Source organism: Cygnus olor, chromosome 1 (genome assembly GCF_009769625.2).
Source record: "Cygnus olor isolate bCygOlo1 chromosome 1, bCygOlo1.pri.v2, whole genome shotgun sequence".
In the NCBI taxonomy this organism is placed as follows: domain Eukaryota; kingdom Metazoa; phylum Chordata; class Aves; order Anseriformes; family Anatidae; genus Cygnus; species Cygnus olor.
The window spans coordinates 38,647,773-38,668,667 of record NC_049169.1 but is presented as its reverse complement, the minus strand read 5'-3'; the positions used below and the strand labels follow the sequence as shown (position 1 = coordinate 38,668,667).

At 42.8% G+C, this 20,895-nt stretch overlaps 1 protein-coding gene across 2 annotated transcripts in view; it reads left to right on the top strand.

Annotated features, from left to right (window-relative positions):
- PTPRB (protein tyrosine phosphatase receptor type B) overlaps nt 1–20,895 on the top strand; it is a 65,474-nt gene that overhangs the window by 9,587 nt on the left and 34,992 nt on the right. Inside the window, exons 3-8 of one of the 2 annotated variants that reach the window (XM_040553273.1) lie at nt 1,097–1,335; nt 6,539–6,815; nt 15,318–15,596; nt 15,959–16,216; nt 17,721–17,984; nt 19,485–19,754. In XM_040553273.1, the coding sequence (XP_040409207.1) occupies nt 1,097–1,335; nt 6,539–6,815; nt 15,318–15,596; nt 15,959–16,216; nt 17,721–17,984; nt 19,485–19,754 (1,587 nt within the window). Of the gene's footprint in view, nt 1–1,096; nt 1,336–6,242; nt 6,449–6,538; nt 6,816–15,317; nt 15,597–15,958; nt 16,217–17,720; nt 17,985–19,484; nt 19,755–20,895 lie in introns of those variants that run through there. The other variant, XM_040553284.1, reaches the window with a different exon arrangement.

The window sequence follows — 20,895 nt, the reverse complement described above, 5'->3', positions numbered from 1 at the left end:
TGGCCTGCTAAGACATAATTGCCCACCAAGTAATTACATTTGTAAGCTTCTGCTTCAATTTAACACAGTCATTACTTTTTTTTTCTTTTTTTTTTTTAGAGGGCTTGTGAGCGAAAATTGTTATAAATGGCAACCAGCCCAGTGGCTCAGCAGCAAAACAAGGCTCTGTCATGTTGGAGACCCCAGTTCAAGGACAGATAAAGTGTCTTGGGCGCTGGGCCAACACACACGAGCTGTGCTCCAGCAATGGCAGAGCAGCTTTTTTGTGAGAAGGGGCCAGCGAGTGATTCCAATCGCTTAGCTGAAATGTGATGCTACCAGATGTAGAGGCCACCACGGATTGAACCCTGCCCTCACCGCCACAAAGAAAGGATATTAAATACATACCAATGGGGAGGAAGAGCCGTGAAAATGTGGAGGAAAAATGTGTAGTAAAATCTTTCCTGCGCTCTAATTGCAACTTTGGCGTTCTCTGAAGCATACGTGACTAAAAAAGCAAACCCGCAGTTACATTTGCAGACACTTTAGTGCACTGATACCATTGTTAGCTGAACCTTGGAAAGGGTGCAGTCAGGGGTTAGCGTGGTGTCTGCATGGGACAGACCTGAAATGCAAGAGAGTGTCCATGTGGGCACAAGGAACTTCGTTATCTCAAATAAAGCCATAATTTGAACTTACACCAACAAGAGGCAGATGAGAATCTGTCCCATGTCCTTAAACCCTGGACTTTTTATTGGCCATATAAAGCTAAAATTGTGTGCTGTTTGGTAAAACTCATGTAAGTGAAAAAGCTATGAGTGAAAACATCATGCTGCTAATGACCAAACACAGCCTTTCTCTTCGCTTTGGAACCAGTGACGGACTGCTTTTAAAATGAGTGGTGTGAATGTTCAGGATATATATTCTTCTATACTTCTGTTTTGCACAAAATTTGATGTTAACATAAAATAATATTTGTACTAAAAGTAAGAAACTCCAGAGCTGACAGGTGCACTTAAACTACTTAGAAGCCATTTCAACCACATTTATAGGCATGTAAAGAACTGGTTATAAAAATGCAGAGCTGATTTTAATCACTTTCCTTCATTTATCGTAGATCTCCAAGATACAGACACTTCTGTACGGAGTACTACAGCCACATCCTCCCCTTTAAGCACTGTTACCTCTAGGCCTGAAAATCTGCCGGAGAGTGGCACGGAGATGTTCATCAGAAATGTGACTGAACACTTCAGTAAAAAATTAATTGAAAACCTCTACTTTGATTTCAAGTCTGCAGTAACAGAGAAAGCCTGGATCCCAACAACTACTCCTCAATACCCTAGCACTACGGAGGAGGTAAGGCAGAGGAATTATTGATTGATTTTTATTAAGCCTGCTCCACTCTGTGGAGCCTGATAGCTATTACAGGTGGATGCTTCATAGACTAAAAAAAAAAAAAAAGAAAGAAAGAAAGAAAAACAGCTGCAGGACTGAGCTTTGTTCTTTATTCTGATGGGATTCTTTGTTCATGCTGATAGTCCCCTTTGCTAGAAGTACAGCTGCAGAAAAAATCTTCCCCTTCCGTACAGCACAATTGTGGTGCGCACAATGCACTGGGAAAATCTCTGAGCTCCAGGGAAAATGCTCAGGATACGTGAGGAGCAATGGGAAGCTCATGGATGTAGCAGGAGACACGGGAGCTGACGTATCTGTTCTCAGTGACAGCCTCTGCCATTGGTTTGTTGCGTGGCGTGAGGGTCTAGCTCTAAGTACGCTGTAAGAAACAGTACGCTTTACGAACTCCTTTAGGATAGCTGAGCCCTAAAATTACACACATGGCTTATAGACCAAAGCAAGTGAAAAGTGAATGTTTTAACTTGCATTACGAGGATCCCTGGCCTTGGCCCTGGTCAGCTTATTTACTGACCGATGGACAGAGGGCAGGACACACAGCTGCTTCTGGATCTATGTTCCTGAGTCCAACCACAAACAGCCCTGGCAGAGTAGGTGAATGGGTGCCAGCTCCATCCATAGAAGAAGCTAAGTGTGGGCATACAGTACCTCCAGGCTTCTGTTTTGTGTGGGCGAGGCACAATAAGTAATTTGAGAACAAATCTGGTATAATCATTGGCAAAACGTCCACAGGCAGTTAGACCTAAAGCACTGAGGAGATTATTGGCCACTTTATTGATATCAACACTTGGGTGTTAGAGCTAAAAATCCCGTATTTCCCTGTAGCTTCTTGTCCAGGAGACCACACTGCACTCAATGTACTGGGGTAGGCAAACGTTTCAGTTATTACTTTGGGTGTCAGTGTTACCGTGGATGAGACTAAGAAATATGTTCTGTGTTTAGGAGGGCTGTGGGACAGAGTAGTCTTCAACAGGAGCTCATTCTTCAACGTATCCTGATTATTCTAAGGAAATCCTGTACATTCTGGTTCAAGCAGTGTCACTAGAGACTGCTTCAGACAGGGGGAAAGAAGTAGTGTTACCCAGGACTATGCTGGCTGAAATTACTAACTTGAACATTTATGGTCCCTGTCACAGCTATTTTTGTGCTGCCCACAAGGGACTGAGCTGATGATGGGTGCACTGCACCCTATTCCACAGCTGGTTCTTTTAAAATACCTTTATTTTGGGTTGGTACAGGCAGGCTGAGCTAATTTCTCCATGCCCTCTGCTCATATACAAACCTCCTGCACAGAATATCTGTCTCCTCCAAATGGAAATATCCTGTAGAATATTTTATTTCCCAAAGTGCCTCCAGCACTCCTACTGAGGTCCCACTGCTGCTGGAGAAAAGGCACTGTTTGTATTGAAGCTATCACCTCCTATGTTCCTACCCCAGCTCATCTCCTCGTTCACATGATATGCACTGAGCAGGTTGCTTAGGTCAAAACTTCAAAACCAGATTCCTGATGATAAGCATGCTAGGCATCACCATTAAAAAAATAAATAAATAAATAAAATTCACAAGTATCTGTCACTTGGAGTCTCCAGCCAGGTCTGGACATTTGAATCTAGATACTCCATCAGATACTCTGACACACAAACTGAAACGTTTTTGGCCTCCGTCTTTCAGCTTCCTTGTCCTTAGAGTGGAATTAAAAACATCTTTGTCAAGCTAGCAGAGGTGTTTAAAAGATTAATTGGAGTTAATGTGATACTTTGAAAACAGGTAGACTGATAAGGGCTGTTAGGAAGACAATTCTTCCTGTGAACTGCATCTGCCCCAGGCCAGGTCCTCTTGTTTGTAGAACTAAAGCCTTGATGTTATTTGGCTGTGAGCATACTAGTTCTGAGGGGACAATGGTGACACTTCAATCAAACAAAATGTTTGGTTTAGAGCAGCCTTGGATTTCAAGTAAAACTGCAGCTTGCACTTTCAAGCCGTGACAAAAGCTATGCAAAGCCCATTTCCTCTTGATTAGAGAGGCAGAGAGAGAGGTTGGTGTTAGAAAAAAAAAAAAAAAAAAAACTCAGGAAACCTTGGGAAAGTGTCTGAAAGAGACTTTGGAGCCTGCCATTAGAGACATGTCCGGCCACTCCCAAAGCTCACTTCCACTTCTTTTTTTTTTTTTTTCTTTTTCTTATTCTTTTTTTTTTTTTTAATTAGTTTCTTGGCTTGCCACACAGATCAGTAAGTGTTACAGGCTGCAAGACTGTTGATTTGCTAAAAGCCCATTTATTCAATACCACTCTGGAAATAATTACTCATATTATGTTGGCTATTCTATATACATATATTGCCACCAGTGAATGATGGATCCCTCCTGTTCTGTTCCAGTACTGGCATAGACGTCTGTGGCAGACATTACACTTAGAGCAGTCTTGTAGCGGATAATGTACAGAAGGAAGTCTCAAACCATGTAAAAACGAATTTTCTTACTAATATAACTATAGCAGGGTAGTTTTAAAGATTTTATGATAGCAAGAATAAGGGTAATAAAGTAGGAACTTTGAAATTATGGGCAATGCGAAGAAGCAGCAACATAGCTTTTCTCCGGGCATTATCTTATGTCAGCTGGAGAAGACAGACAGACATTTCCAAGAATCTTTAAACTTCATTTTTGATAGGTTAAATTTATCCTCTGAATTCTATAAGTGTGCACAGACTTCATTTTTTTCTTTCACATATTACATCTACTTAACTAATTTACACCTATATGTCTGAGTTATATATTTCAGGTTATGGATATGCTTTAAAAAGTCCCTACAAAGCAAGCTCCAACTTTCCAAGAAAATGCAGCTTGCTCTGAATATTGTCATTTTCAGAGAGGGGTCTGAAGTGATCCAAACATCCCAATAAGCCTTCATATTTTCTATTCTCCAGTGCTGGGAAAGTGTTGATATAGTTTATGCCATTAGGTCCCTAAAGCACAATTGTCTAAAGATGATTTTATGCTGCAAAAATCTTTCACTTTAAGCTGATTACAAGACACTTTTATAGTTTTAGTACCAGTTAACATCCAATACACGCACCTTGTGTTTTCTGTCAACAGAATTTTTACCACTGTAATAGCTCTTAGAGGCACAGTCACTCCTTTTGTCTGAAGTATGTAAAGCATTTCTTCCAGGGGAGATCTAGTCCTGCAATGGGCTTGACAATGATATAATAGTCAATATATATTTATAACATCAAGTAACATTATTGATCCTAAGGTTATCGGTCATCCCGAGCCTTTGCAGCGTAAAGCCCAGCACTCGCTGTGCCAGGTCCCTAGGACAAGGCATGAAACTCCAGAGACCAGTAAAGCTTTCCGCAAGTCCAAGTCACCACCCAAGAGTGCTGAGACCTCTGGTTTCTGAATGGAAGAATAAGAGCTAAGCATTTTCAGATATTTATATCTTGTTTGACAGATTAAGGGCCCCCCAGATCCTACAGTAGCAGTTCCCCTGAAAGGCAGACTAACATTTTTAAATGCTAGCACCTTTTCTCCCTAAATATCAAAATGGGGCAAGACTGAAACAGGGATGGTACTGAATTTGCTCGAGATGCTGCTTTTAGATGCTGTGTGCATCTTGCAGTACAGAAAGATGCAGAAAAGTGCCACTCCCATGTGAAGAAAGTAAATGATGAATTCCTTCCCTTTTATGCAGCCACAAATTTACTCAGTAGTTGCTAGGTTATCGCTTATCTGAGTATCTGATGGTCTGAAACAATTTTAGCTGTGTTTCTTCTCCATCACCCCAACCTGCATACACATGCATATAAGCTTTAAAAGGCAGAAAACTTAAGTAAAAGGAAATGGGTGTGCATGACAGAAATGGAGAGCTGTGCCGCAGCTAGAGCTGAATTTGAAATTGCGCGCAGCTTGTTGTGTGCTGTCTAAAAACAGGGATTCTTTTTGCTCTCGCTGGTGTGTAATTTTAGCATGGGAGTTATTCCGGGGAATTGTTTCAAGGACAGAAGTTGATGCAGAGCAAAACAAAAAGCTTGGCCATTGATACACGAGCTACTCCTCTGCTGTGCATAGGCGGCAGCTCGGTGGCAAGCTCTGCCAGGGTGCTCCTGGCCTCATGGCTGTGGTCACGGTGTCACAGGGACAGGGTGAGGACAGAGGCCTCGGTGGTCCATAGCAAACCCCACACGCCCCTCAGGCTGCCAGGTTGTCCCACAAAAAGACGCTGAGAGGGACGTTCAGAGACGGCTGAAGTCAAAAGGAGACAGGGCGGGCGTGAGGAGAAGGGGGTGTGAGGCGAGGGGCATGTGAGGTGAGGTGGGCACGAGGCAAGGTGCGAGGTGCGAAATGGCGGCTGCCCTGCGTGAGGGGGGCGAGGGGCCCGGAGCCCCCCGGGGGGGATCAGAAGAGAGAGGAAGCGGCGAGGAAGGAAGGGAGGTGTGGTGGGAGAGGGGGCCGAAAGGAAAGCCGGGGGCGAGCAGCCGAGGGCCGTGAGGAAGGAGGGCCCGAGGGGCGGCCGCGGGGGTGGCGCCCCGGGAAGGAGGGCGACCCTCGCCCCCCGGAGACCCGGGGACCGGGGGTCGCGGCTCGTCCCCGCACCGTGCCGCGGGGCGCCGCCCCCGCCCGCCTCAACTCCCCCCGTCCCCCCCCCGCTTCGGGCGGCGAGGAAATCGCCTTTTGATTGCGGAAGCCCGCCGAGAGGGCTCCGGCGGAGTCAGCCCGGGTCAGAATGGCAGCGTGGGAAGCGGCGGCCGCCTCCCCCGCCTCCTCCGCCCCCCGCTCCTCCTCAGCCGCCGCCGGCCGGCCGCCGGGCAGCCCCCGCGCACCCCCCGGCCGCCGCCCCCCGGCGCAGGCAGGCGGGCGGGCAGGGAGCGAGGCGCCCGGGGCGTCCCGCAGCGCATGCAGCAAGCGGGCGGCCCGGCGGAGGGGGCGCCCCCGGGACCCCGCCGGGCGCGCTCGGCTTCTCGCCCCCCTCCCCGCGAGGGCTTGGGCGGGTGAAGGCGGGCGGCGATGCTGAGCCATGGAGCGGGGCTCGCCCTGTGCGTGGCGCTGGCCCTGAGCGAGGTGAGCGGCGGGGGGCAGCGCTCGGCGGGGCGGCTTCTCGCAGCGCCTCCCCGCGCTCCTCTTCTCCATTCTCCCCTCTTCTCCCCGCAGGCCGCGCTCGGGGAGGCGGCGGGGTGCAGCGCCAACCTGACGGTGCGGCTCGTCGCCGGGCACGGCGCCTGGCTGCGCTGGCGAGCCGCGGCCCCCGCCTGCAACTTCAGCGTGACGGGGCGCTCCGAGGACGGGCAGCCCGCCGGCTGCCAGCCCGCCCGCACCGCCAACGGCTCCTACGGCTGCGCCCTGCGGGGCCTGGAGGCCGGGACGTGGTACCACCTCCGCATCCAGCCGCTCTCCGGCGGGGAGCCCACCGACGTGTCCCTGCAGACAGGTAGGGGCGAGGGGCGAGGATGGCTCTGAGGGTGTGTGGGGGGGGGTCTCGACGCCGCCGCCGGGAGTGGGCGCTGCCAAAAGGTAACGCGGAAGGCTCGGGAGCGTCCCTGCTGCTCCTCCGTCCCTCAAGCTGCCGTCCAGCAGAGTAATGCTTTGAGATAGTGCTTGCACGTCCTGTGCCCTCATCCAAGCCTGTTGGCTTCGCAGCTTCCCAGGTGACAGCGTGTTTGCTGCGCTTAAATACAGCCTGTTTCCTGACAGGTAGATCCCGCTCAAGGATAACTTACTGCTTCGTTCTGTCCTAGACCGTTTTAGTCTAAAAGAGTCTAAAAGTAAGGCTGAAACTTCTTGCATGTGCGTTGGCTTCGAGTACAGCCACTGAGGTGTAGTGACGGACAGCTGCGTGCAGAGCGCTCGCAGCGTTGGACCCGTGAGTGGCTGTAGAAATGTTCCAGCAGCCTGCCGGGGCCAAGGGAAGCCCCCTTTATGCGGGCGTGCTTGTGTGTGGATGTGAACAACCCAACTTTCAAAGCAGTGAACTACATAGACCAACCAGCTGCAGAGACAGAAGAATGGGACCCTTTCTGTGTGTATTAGTGTTTTTTTAAAGATGATGAAAAATAATATTGTCCAGCCTCTTACGGCTGGTAACACGAGACTCAAAACAGAGATGACTTAAATAAGGTCAATCATTAAATGCCTATCTGGTTTGCTCCTAAAGTCCTAGAGAGGTATTGCAGTATTGGTATTGAAGATTACAGCAGCTAAATACTTAGTAGTTACCAGTTCAGATGCACCATTTATTGTCAGACCCTTTTCCCTGCAGTAGCCATACAAGTACAGTAAATACCCTCCATTAATTTGCTTTGATAAGTTCAGAAGAAGTCTAGTGACAGATCTGCTCGTGTGATAGCTATATGTTAAGCTCAAGTTATGTCACTTGATAAAAACAAGTAATAGTTTCTATATGGTGATTTAAGTCCATACAATGCATCATGCCAATTGTTTTCAATATTGATGACCTGTAATTTGAAAATTGAAAGAATAAATCAACCATTATCAGAGTGACAGGTATGAATCACCATCAGTACTGTGTATTAAAGTTATAATAATGAACACTTGAGATGAGGTAGAAGAGAAGGTAGCAGCTTAGACCACATTTTGATTTAATGCATGATCATTCAGACAGTAGTTTGTATATGCCATTTATGAACTATTAGTACATAGATTTTTGCAAGACTGTAAGATGATAAAAGTGAATGAAGCAACTACTGATTGGAGTCATGTTACGTAGCTAATGTCAGTGAAAAGACTGATTAAAGTACAAGCTGACATACTGCAAATTAGTTGACGATACTTGAAGTGTGGTTTGTGTTTCAGTTTTGGATAGCAGAGATTAGTCAAAGCAAGAAATAAGAATAGAGGAGCTTTGGAGGTTTGCTTCAAAGACAGCTCCACGGATCGGTCTGTGGTTCCTCACTTTCCTTAATTCAATCACATCTCTTGCATTGCTCGATAATATTTAAAATACACAATTAGCTCTAGAATATGACAATTTTATTTTTTTTCTAAAGAATATATAGGGTTTGTTATGCCTCTCAGCAACTGATGTTGTATTGTTGATTCCATGCACTTCGTTGCTGAATGCGGTCCAGTTCCATGTTCCTCTGTATGTTTCCACTAGGGGCAGCATTTTAAACCATTTTTTTGGAAACTCTTCACCTGTTCCTTTGTAACATAGCGTCTGTAGTTTTGCTTTATGATCTACAGAAACTGAGTGTCTGTAGGTGTATGTTCCTGGAAACTATCTGGTGAATACGGAAGTATGAACAATATTTTCAGACATATTGTAAACAGAATTTCCACTGATTGGATGGTAGCGGAACTAAGTTATCGTGAGCCATCTAAAAATACGATGTCTGACCTTGCTACTTGGTGAGGTTCCCTTCCTGAGCAGCATGTCATAAGAAAGATGGGATAAGCTGTCCTTTCGAGGTGCCCAATTTTTTCCACCGCCTGGGAAAGGAGCCTAGGTTAGACTAGGCACCTGAGGTTTAGATGGTTGAAGTTAAGTGAGAGGAATCCTATCTCACATTTACTTCTGCAAAATGAGCTTTTGATCATCTGTATTGCCTTGACACAATAAATCTACACAAAGAATTTCATATATTCACATTTCATTCAGAAGCTTTAACATTTTCCTCATATTCAATCCCATTAAAATTTTCATGTACTTATGTCTGTTGGAAGTTCAGTTTTTCATCACATTTCGTATATAAAGTGCTGGAGCATCTAAACCCATAAAATCCAAAATATTTTGTCAAATTTTGAGCGTGGTCTGTTCTGATTAAGGACTTATGGTGAAAGCAATGAATAATGCATATGAACATGCATACTGCATAGTTGCTGTAACAATGTAAATATTTGGAGAGAACCAAATCCTTAGCTAAATTTGGCCTTTTGTGTCTTTAATTTTACATTGTTCTGCATTGTCATAACTATGATTTTGTCTGTGCTATGTGCAAGTTTGATATTCTAATAGAGTGGGTGCACAGCTTGCCAGACTCCATAAACTCTTACATAATACCTGAGCGAATCTTTGAGTAGAGAAGCAGCTTCTGTTTAATCTATGGATGCATATATCTGAAAACTAATAATGTAGGAATAGTGATGCGGTAAACCATGCTAGTCCACCAAGATGGAGTCTGTTACATCTATTTACTCAAGAAATTTTGACCTACAAATTACCAATATAAAATGTTGAATATTTAATCCTCTCAAGGAGACCTAAAATTGATCCTCAAAAATGATGGCAAATGCAATCACATAGGCATTGTATAAGCCAGGAATACACAGACATGCAATGTTGGTTGTGCTATTTTGGTAGAATAGGAAATGAAGAAAAGGCTGATAATACCATTTATCACCTCTGAGCTACAGTTAGACTTTCCGCTGGAAACCCGAGATGACAGATGTTAGTGGGCACCAGTCTGGATATTTAGTTTATTTCAGGTTAATATTTACCATTTGTTATGCTTTTAGTGCGTGTATTTATATGTATATATAAAATCTATATAATATATATCTATAAAATCATGTAACTAGTCAAGGTGCTTGACATTCTAACATCAGAACAACACGTACACCTGTTGATCCTTTCTTGTTGTCTCTTTTTTGATCTCAGTAACGCTTTCTGTGACTAAGAGCTACTACTGTATGACAAAAAAAGGTGGACTTGTGTCTTTCTTGATTTCAGAGAAAACACTTTTAAGTCTTCAATTTTCCAAATGTTGGTGCATCAGCATCACTATATTTCAGTAGTGTATTTTCAGTGAATGATTAGATTTTTTAAAGTAAATTTCCAGTTAAAAACAGTAGCATACGAACAGATTCTAATTTACGGTTAAATTTATTAATTTCAATTCTGAATTGAAATTCAGAAGTAAAAATGGTCTTGAGAGCCGTGGAAGAACATCTTGAGAATTCCCCTGGTTTCAAATAAATCTTCTAAAATAGGCTTAGAAGTATGATTTTCAACATTGTTTTCTAGGAAAGCGTTGCAATGATATTTTTTGTTACTGCTTGATCCAACCTACCTGCATTGAGAGAACTAACAGATAAATAAGTTTTTACCAGAAAAAAATGTTAAGTATTTGAATGAAAGGAGGTTAATAATTCTACCATCTAAGACACAGACTGGCAGAGTATTTTTCCATTGCACCACGCAACTGTAAGTGCCAGAAGCGTGGCTTGGCCATGTGTTTGCTCCTGTAAATTTCAAGTTGTTTGGGATAAATCTGATTTATTAGCCATCTGTAAGAACAACTACTGTGACGTGGCTCCAACTATCGTCTGTATAATCCTATAATCCATAATCATGTAATAATTATGATCATTGTCTCAAATGCAGAGTATAAAAAGAAAATAAATGACAATGTAGGTTGTTCTAAAGATTTTCTGTTGTATATCATCCCAAAGAAATGGGTATTTGTACTTAAAAACAGTGAAATCAAACCTTTTAACTTAATTTTCAGAAGAGTCCTTGTGAAGTAGGCCATGTTTACTGTTTTACGAAAAGGGAAAATGAAGAAAAAACAAATGATTTGGTAGGAGGAGAGCTGAGGCTGAAGTCAGGAATTCCCAGTCCTCAGTCCTGAGCACTTATCTCATTATTTTTTTTCTGCTGCCTAAGGCAGGGGTGTTTCTGTGCTTACAGACTGTATTTGGGGGGACTGTATGAAACTGTATATCGTTTCTATAGAATACATTTATAGCACCTGTGCATACAAAGCAGATTCTCCCAAAAGTCAAAATGAAGATGCAGTGTAATTAAAGCAACATGAAGCCTTCTGGAAGAGAAGACCAGGAGACATCAATTCATACGGTATCAAATGGTATATAAATATCTTAGAAAATATTTTATTTCTGTGATATATCAGTATTGTATTGTTGCCAGCAGAGACTTGTATAACAATGTAAATGGCTTTTTAAGTGTTTGTTTCCATCCAGGGCTCTTTCAGCCCAGGCACTTCCCAATCTCATTGTTCCTTTGTTCTAACGGATGTACAGAGCACTGAGTGTTTTGTTTTCTGGACCAGATAGATTAGATAAAGTCTGAATTTCTGAACTTCACCTTCCAGGCACGCAATACTTTCTTTGCTTAATGCACCTTGGAAGACGGATTGCCTAGGATAGTATAAGCACTTCCAAAGATGTAGGAGGTGTCTTCTTTTGTGGAATTTGACAAATAATGTGGATTACAACGTTGATTACTTTTGCAGGACAAATGAATAGTCAACCTTGTTCTAACTTTGTCAGAGAGAGAGTTGAACTTGACGGTTATCATGACCGTTTGCTGGGTATTAGTCAAATTAAAACTGTTTCAGCTGTCTGTGCATCTGACCATATATAGTGCTGAAATTCACTTCTGACTGACAAAGTTTGACCTTTTCTGGTTAGAACAATTGCCTTCAAGGCACAAGTTTATACCCCTGCTATTCACTTTTGCCAGCATAATAGCCTTCAGTGACTTAGTGTATGTTATAGGTGGAGCTGGTACTCAAGCCCATTGTTAAGATTTCCTGATGCTTTTCATTAAAACCTCCTGTTTCAATTGCTGTAACTCGGTAGAGTTTTAACTATCTGGCCTGAAGTTTGACGTGCTTGGTCTTTGACTTCAGTTTTATTTATTTATTTATTTATTTATTTATTTATTTTCCAGTTTTAAGCAAAAGTAGCTTGGCCTTAAAGAGGTCAAGAAAAGAAGAGAGTTACTCTTCTTCATCGATTTTATTAATTTGTCATCATTTTTTTTTATTTTTTTTGAAGAGCACCAGAATCTTTGTGGTCCAAAGGAGGAATCTGGATTTAATCAGAAACCTAGGTTCAAGGGGCGGCAGTATTTTACCCCCGAAATTCCTGCTATAACTTCTTGACAGAGTGTACCACCAAAACCTGACACTAGTACATTCTCAGCACAGTTTTGTAGGAAGGAATCACACCTTTGGAGAAGAACAGTTTACAAGGCTCCTAGCCCCATGATTCCCCTATCACTATGTTCCTGGGGCTGACTGCGATCTCGTACTCTTTCGTCTGCCTCGTTCAGGGAACAGCACAGCAGTGATTGCATTGGAAAAACAGTCTTACTGTTCTGTGTTTAAAGCACTGCTGACATGGAGACCTCAATTACCAGCCTGAATCACGGGATCACAGAATAGCTGAGGTTGGAAGGGACCTCTGGAGGTCATCTGGTCCAACCCCCCCCCACACTCAAGCAGGTCCACTTAAAGCAAGTAGCCCAGTACTATGTCCAGGTGGCTTTTGAAAATCTCCAATCAAGGAGACTCCACAGCTTCTGTAGGCAACATGTTCCAGTGCTCATTCACCCACACAGTACAGAAGTGCTTCCTGATGTTTAGATGGAACCTTCCGTGCTCCAGTTTTTGCCCATGCCTCTTGTCCTGGCACAGGGCACCATTGAAAAGAGCCTGGCTCCATCTTCTTTCCACACTCCCTTCAAGTATTTATAGATATTGATAAGATCCACCCTAAGCTTCCTTTTCTCCAGGCTGAACAGGCCCAGCTCTCAGCCTCTCCTCATAGGAGAGGTGCTCCAGGCCCTTAATCGTCTTGGTGGCCCTGTGTTGGACTCTCTGCAGTAAGTCCATGTCTCTGCTGTACTGGGGAGCCCAGAAGTGGACACAGTACTCCAGGTGCAGCCTCACCAACACGGAGAAGAACAGAAGGATCACCTCTCTTGACCTGCTGGCACTACTTTCCCTAACGCAGCCAGGAATACCATTAACCTTCTTAGTGACAAGGGCACATTGCTCATTCATTGCTGGTTCAACTCGGTGTCCACCAGGACCCCCAGGTCCTTTCCTGCAAAGCCTCTTTCCAGCTGGGTGGCCCCCAGCATGTACTGGGGTTGTTGTTCCCCAGGTGCAGGTCTCTGCACTTCTCCTTATTGAACTTCATGAGATTCCTGTTAGCCCACCTCTCCAGCCTGTCAAGGTCACTCTGGATGGCAGCACAAACCTCCAGTGAATCAGCCACTCCACCTAGTTTTGTGTAATCCGCTAATTTTTGAGGATGCACTCTACCCCATCATACAGATGATTAATGGAGATGTTAAACAGGGCTGGAACCAGTATTGACCCCTGGGATACTCCGTTTATCACTGGTCTTCAACTAGGCTTTACACCACTGACCACAGCCCTCTGGGCCCAGCCATTCACCTCACTGCTCATCCATCCCGTACTTCAGCAGCTTCTTTGTAAGGATCTTATGGGGAACAGTGGCAAGGCCTTACTGAAGCCCAGGAAGACTATATCTGCTGCTCTCCCCTCATCCATCAGGCTGGTCATGTCGTCATAGAAGCTTATCAGGTTGGTCAAGTATGACTTCCCCTTCGTGAATCTATGCTGACTGCTTCTGATGATTTTCTACTTCTTTGTGTGCCTGGAAATGGTTTCCAGGATTAGCTGTTCCATACCCTTCCCAGGGATTGAGGTGAGGCTAACCAGCCTCTGGTTCCCCAAGTCCTCCTTCTTGCCCTTCTTCACTGCATTCCAGGAACCTCCTGGACTGCCTATGCCCTGCTGTGCTGGCCCTCCAACAGATATCAGTGGTTGAAGTCCCTCAGAGGACTAGGGCTTGTGAACATGAGGCTGCTCCTGTCTGTCTGTAGAGGGCTTCATCTGCTCAGTCTTCCTGGTCAGGTGGCCTGTGGCAGACCCCCACTAGGAAGTGGTGTACTGTCCTCCCTTTAATCCTGTCAGCTCCTCATACCGCCCCAGCCTGTCTTTCCTAAAGAGCTTGTATCCCTCCGTGACAACACTCCAGTCACAGGAGCCATCCCACCACGTCTCCATGATCCCAATAAGATCACAGCCCTGCAACTGTATGCGCATCTCTGACTGATCTTGTTTCTCCCCCATGCTGCATGCGTTAGTGTACATGACATTAGTGTTTGGGAGATTTCTGCTTGATGCTAAGCACAAATAGCCAAGAGCATACTCATGTGGAAGCCAAATTCGGTTAAGTTGTTGAGAACCTTTTACTTTCTAGCTTGTGCATACTTTATTTTCTGCTTTGAGTTGTTTAAAGGTATCTTTTTAATATGCAGTTGTTTGACATAAATGTTGATGCCTTAATACATTAACGTTTAATACATTTATTTTCATTTGCATGAAGTCTTGTGGGTGATGAAATACATATGGAGAGTACAAATAACCACAGTCTTTTCTTTTGGTCATCTTTTGTTTGCCATTTCTTTAGAGTGTATGGTATTTTGCAGGTCATTTCACTTGAGAGCTATTTACTAAACACTATAATGAACACAAAGAGTTTCTCAGATAAATAGCTTTAATTAAGTTATTAAATTGTTTTAAAATTATTTCCTAAAAGCTTGCCCAATGTACTGTTTGTTTGTTTTTTTAATTTATATGAACAATACTCCACCAGAAGAGAAGCATACTTAATCTGTTTGAAGTGGTTGAAGTTAATATGAAAAACAAAGATTTGTGGCACTTGAAACTGTGTAAATGCTCATGCCCATTAGTGATAAAGTGTTCAGTGTGAGTGCTAGGAAATGAAAGCCACTAGTAGCATTGTATCTATTAAGCTATGTTTCACTGAGGCGTTGAGTGTAATTTTTTTTTTCATGTTTTATGTTTCTTATTAGTCGTTATTGTTTTACTATCATCAGATTTCCAAGGTCACAATTTACATCCACAACTGCAAGTGCTTTTCCGTAGGGGCATGTGTATGTATGTACACATATGTACAAGTAACGTTCCTGAACTCTGCAGGAGTCTCGTGAAGGCAGATTTCACTGGTATGATGTTTAGAAATGGAAAAGACTTTTTGAAAAACGATGACAATATGATGATGAAAAGGGAGAGTTTTAGAAGATTTTGTAATGCAATGTAAAGCTTTCAGTCCCAATGCAAGAAATATTGGTTTGTTTTCTGTCCTTTTTTTTTTTTTTTAACTACAGATCCCTTACCGCCATCTCATTTTGAAATTAATAAGGAGAAAACTACATTGACAAGCTTACAAGTTCAATGGGACCGTTCCTCAGGAAAGGTGGACTTATACAATCTAGTATTATTTGATCACAATAATACAAAGATACAAGAAGTCTCTGTACAAGGAAGATCTTCAAAAACGGAAAGCACTTTCACCAGTCTAATCCCTGGGAGTAAATACAATATTGTCCTCACTGCAGTTGCTGGAAATAAAAGCACCCCAGAACTTCACATAAGTGGATCTACTGGTAAGACTTCTTTGACTGTAGTTCATCTAAGTAAAACCACTTAAAGTATTTTGCAGTTCCGCACTTTGAAACTAGCAAATATGTATTTCTTCTACCTTGAAATATATATATGCATATATAAAGTATGTATTTATTGTCAACAGATATAAACAAAGCATGGCTGACTAACATAAAGAGTCATTTGCTAAGAATGGAGGAATGTTTTTGTGACTTATTTGGCCATAAATCTGAGGTTAGGTTTTCACTAACCCTAAAGAAACTCAACATATTTGAAAAGTAAATCTGTGCAAAGTTGCTGAAATTGTGGAGATAACCACTAGGCCTTAAGCATGTGTTTTTGTTTTTTGTTTTTATTCCAACAGTGCCATCCCCTGTGAAGAATATTCAGGTCAATGTCAAGACAGACACTATTCATGTTTCATGGTCTCCTGGCTCTGGACATGTGGATCTATACAGGCTGGTGTTACTGGATAATCAAGTTCCAGTTCATGAGATTCACCAAGAAGATCCCCTGACTTCTTACACTTTTTCTGGACTTACAGCAGGGCACTTGTATAACCTCTCTGTCATAACCCAGGCTGCAGGATTGGAGAGCACCAGTTTCCAAATAGTTAGGACAGGTATGATTTCAGAATTTGTCACAACAGAACAAGAAGTCAAGGCTATAATCTAGCAATATTACAAGACATACTTAATGATAAATGGATCATGTTCCAAATATATCTTCCCAAGTCAGTGTCTGACTTACCCTTGGCAGGTGTTTCTCTCAAAGGCTGTAGACGGAGTTACAGACACTGTGAGCTAACTTAGCTACCTAGGTTATCATTAAAGCAAAGTTAGCTGCTAAATTAGCTTTTAAGGTGACTGCAGCTCCATCAAGCATTTAAAATTGATTAACAATTTGAGCCCAACTCACTGGTGTCACAAGTGAAATTTGGTGTCTGTGAAATAGGTCCATGTGATTGCTGTATCAACTCCCTGAGTGAATTGAGACAGTATGTAGTCTGGTTATTTCAAAGTATTGAAGAGGGTTTAACTCTATGATTCTTATGATTTTTTTTTCCCCAGGACAGACTTTTTTCTCTTTGTTGCAAAATAGCTGCACTTCTGAAAAGGAAGTGGAAAAAAATGTAGAGCAGGTTACGGAATTTAAAATTGAATGCCTTTTTTTTTTTCCTCCACAGAGAAGTATCAATTCACAGAACCAGAGTTTTAGAGATCAATTTTTTTTCAGAATGGAGTTCTGTGGTCATAGGGTGAAAGATAGGATGACATCCTACTAGAGCCCAAAAACACACATGTAAGCACAACCAGGGTCATGTCTCTGCTTTTTTATTTTCTGGGAAACTGTAGGCCCAGTTTCTTTCAGAAATCTCACCACGTATCCATAATTTAATATAAAGTGAATGGTACTACAATGTCTGGGACACAGAGATGGGTGCTGTTGTCACTTGGTAGAAGTTGTTCTGGGTATTATACCCTTATTTCACTTTATTTCTTCAGAATTCTTTATTGCTTCCTCTTGTGGGGTGCAAAAAAATAAATCTCACTAGTTTTCTCAATATAAAAGCATTCTATCTAGTTTCTGGCATGACACTCCATTTCAATACTTGGAGTGCCCCTAGCCTGAAAATGAAGATGTTAAGAGGTGGCTATACTTTCTTTTGATGGAGGGTTGGATTAAATGAGTTTTAATCCAATCCCACCTAGACCAATGTAAATTAGGCAGAGCTTCAATGATGCTATAGTGTTGAGTAAAATCTGTGCAGACATCTCCGTTCTTAGGAGCATGTGCCTTGTTCGGTTTACAGTCAAAACAACTAGTGTGAGTACAGATGTGGCTCACAGGTTTTCTATTCTGTGAAGTGAGAGTGGGCAGCATAACAGGTGCCACTTCTGGGGTAGATTACTTTAAGCAGGGCTGAGGTCAGTTGCACTGTGCTCAGGCTTTGCCCTTTTCACCATTGATATGCAGTCATTCATACTCCATCTCATATAACAAAAAGCAAAACTTACTGTTTAACTTATTTAAAAGCAAAACTGACTATTGCAGTTTGGAAGCAGTAGGTCTCACATGTTCTTTTGTTGAAGTATTTTATTCTCTTTATTACTATCTTTTTTTAGCCCCAGCCGAAGTCTTAGATTTGACAGTGACTAATGATGACAGCTTGGATACATTAAAAGTTAAATGGAGAAGACCTTCAGGAAACCTCGATTTCTATAATATCACTCTGTCTCATCTTGGATCAGTTAAAGAAGTCAAAACTTTACAGCCAGTGGTCACAGACACTCATTTTGACAAGCTAACTCCAGGACGTCTTTATCAGGTTACTGCCCGCACAATCAGTGGTGAACTGTTTACTGATAAGATGGCAACTGGCAGGACATGTAAGTCTTCTGCTTCAGTAAGAACATTTTAACCAATGCTATTTTTGCCAACGCTGGCCTTGTAGAAAATCATTGCAGGAGACAAAGTGATTTGGACTCCAGGCAAAATAAGATAAAGAGCACAGTATCGTTCCGGGAGTACCCCTTCCTGACTCTCTGGCAACAGTTAATCTGGCAGTCAAAAGCAGTTACAGCATAGTTTGGGAGCAGGAAGCAATAATGCATTTTGGGACCGTATAGTTGGGTGAGTCTGTCACAAAAGTGTTCTATGCTATTCCACTTCTGACAAACTTTATCTTGAATTCAGCTCAGCATAGTATATAAAATGAGTTATGTTATGGGGAAGTCTGTATGTAGTCAAATTGTTAATGGAGTTTTAAATAATTTTGCAACTTCTAATAATATTATCCCTTGTTCTAGACACAAATCTACAAATAAGAAAAGATTAGGTCTCATCTTTCTTTACTAAGGAAGGCATGTGGCAGTCTGGGTAAAGCTGGGTTATGTTTTATTTATCTTCTTTCTGAAGTATAATTTCCTCTCAGGCAACTCTTGTATGAGTTCTCAACTTGAAAAATCCTGGCATAATTCTCCCACAGCATTACTGGCCACGGAGACATTTCATCTTCTCCACACCAGCTTAACCCAGGTAGAATTTAGATGGGAGAAATATAAAAGTAGTTGAAAAATATGCACATAAATTGTTAATAAACTCAGAGCCAACAAATACCAATTGTGTGTTTGTATGAGAGAGAGAGTATTTATTTTAGAGAATATTTATAATTTCAACTTAACCCACGTGAAAGGCAGGAACATCCTCGGCATATCTAGCTGCTACCCTCAGTGCAGTATCATGTGGCTGGAAGATGCGTGAAAAGCCATAAAGCCATTCAAGTCCAGTAAGTACAAAGCAGGACCAGTTTTATGTGTGTTGGTTTTGATTGCCTAGCTCTACCATTAAAGACCTTTAAGATTACCTTTCCCATTTGAAGGGACAGCTTCAGGTCCTCACTTTGATCTCAGTGCCTTGCATGTGGAAGGGACTAGGACGTACAAGGCCTTTGTGGAAGAAACTGTCAGGCTTTGCGTTTTTGTTGTTGAGACCACAATTTGGCCCACAGCGACTGAAGTTTTGGCCTTAGCTTTGAAAAATTCATTGACAATTTCTAAATGAACTTAATCAACTCCAGAAAACAGCTGGGAAGCTAACTGAAACATGCAGGTCGCATCCCGGAGGTGCACGGGGGAGATTTTCCCTACCCTAAGAAGGGTTCCCTATTTCTGATGTCAGAAACCAACAGTGAAAAAGTGAGTGATTGGTGTGTGGGGAAGAGTAAAATCATCTTCAAAATGAGCAACTACAAGGTACCTGATGGTGCTTTAACTGATGCAACTTCTTCTACAATAGGTATGCTGTGAGGCAGGTTTTGCCAGTGTCCAGTCAAGTCTTGCCAGAAATACCCCTCTTCAAAATTATTCTCACAATCTCTTTTATTTCAGTTCCCCAGAAGGTTTCTGAGCTGAAAGCCGGTGGTGGTGGCTGGCTGAGGTCTCTGCGAGTGAACTGGCTGCCCCCTGCGGGAGACTGGGAGAGGTACCGCCTGCTCCTCTGGAACCACTCTGCCCTGGTGCTCAACACCACCCTAGAAAAGGAGGCGACAGAGCACCTCATCCAAGACGTGGGCCTCATTCCAGGCAGGCAGTACGAAGTGGAGGTCGTTGTGGAGAGTGGCGATTTGCAAAGCAAGGCTAGCTGCACGGGGAGAACAGGTGAGCATGCTCACCAGCAAGTATGAAAATACAAAACTTGGCTCTGTGGACAATCAGAAAGAAATAGCACTTGGAAATCTACAAATAATTTCATTTTTAATACATTAAAAAGAGCTCCCTTGTAAGCATCAGAAATAGTTATTTTAGCAGTTCTGTGAAAACTTTCAGGGGTTATTTTCATGATAAATATCTTAATGAAAGTTTTGGGAATTACATCACCGTTCTGCCATGACTGAGGCAAAACATTAGGAGTACAAAATTTTACTGTTAAATGTTGTAGCTGGTTGCAGGTACCCTACATAATTCTTTAAACAGGGCAATATAGAGCTTCCTGAGTTGTTCACCAGTATGTTCAGTGGCAAACTGGTTTCCTTGCCAGCCTGAACAACTAATTAGTATCAACAGCATTAACCCAAGCTGGCCGAGGTGTATGTTTGCATGACTGTTCCATAACATCACCTTTCTTGTTGCTGGGTTCCTGAAAGAAAATGGGGTTAGTTCAAGTTAGCCTTTCCAGAGGAAATCCATATGCACTGCAGTGACATTAATGGAACTTTTTTGGAATGTGTTAGTCAAAGCCACATCTGATTGCTTCAAACTTAAGAAATAGTTGCAATATAATTGTTAGTCGTTCTGCTCTGTGAATGTAAAACAGTGCAGTTCAGAGGACCAGAAGGCTTGGAGGAGAGGAGTATTTGGCAAGGATCAAGGCAGAGCCTTATCTCACTGGAGAACGTGTGCTAAGATGGGACCACCCTACTTTATCCTCACCCTTCCTGGTGGCCACCTTTCCTGCTGCACCCTTACCTGTCACTCCCTGAGGGTTTCATTTTGTTAGTTTTGCACAACAGAAAGGCCAGTAGAAGCTGAAGTTTTCTCTCGCTTCTAGCCAACTTGATCAAAGCAGGGCAGATTCTCATCTCATGTACTTCAATATAAATTACAGATAACTTAAGCTCACGGTGATAGTTATAATGGACACAGCTAAGAGATTGGAACGTGGTCGAATAAATAATATATGGCAGTGGGTGTATCACAACTGTATTTGACTTCACAGTCAGATACATAATGTATGTGTTGGGAAGCATAGGTATTAGTCCCTTTTCTCACTTCATTTTCTTTTATGTCAGCCTGTAGGCTT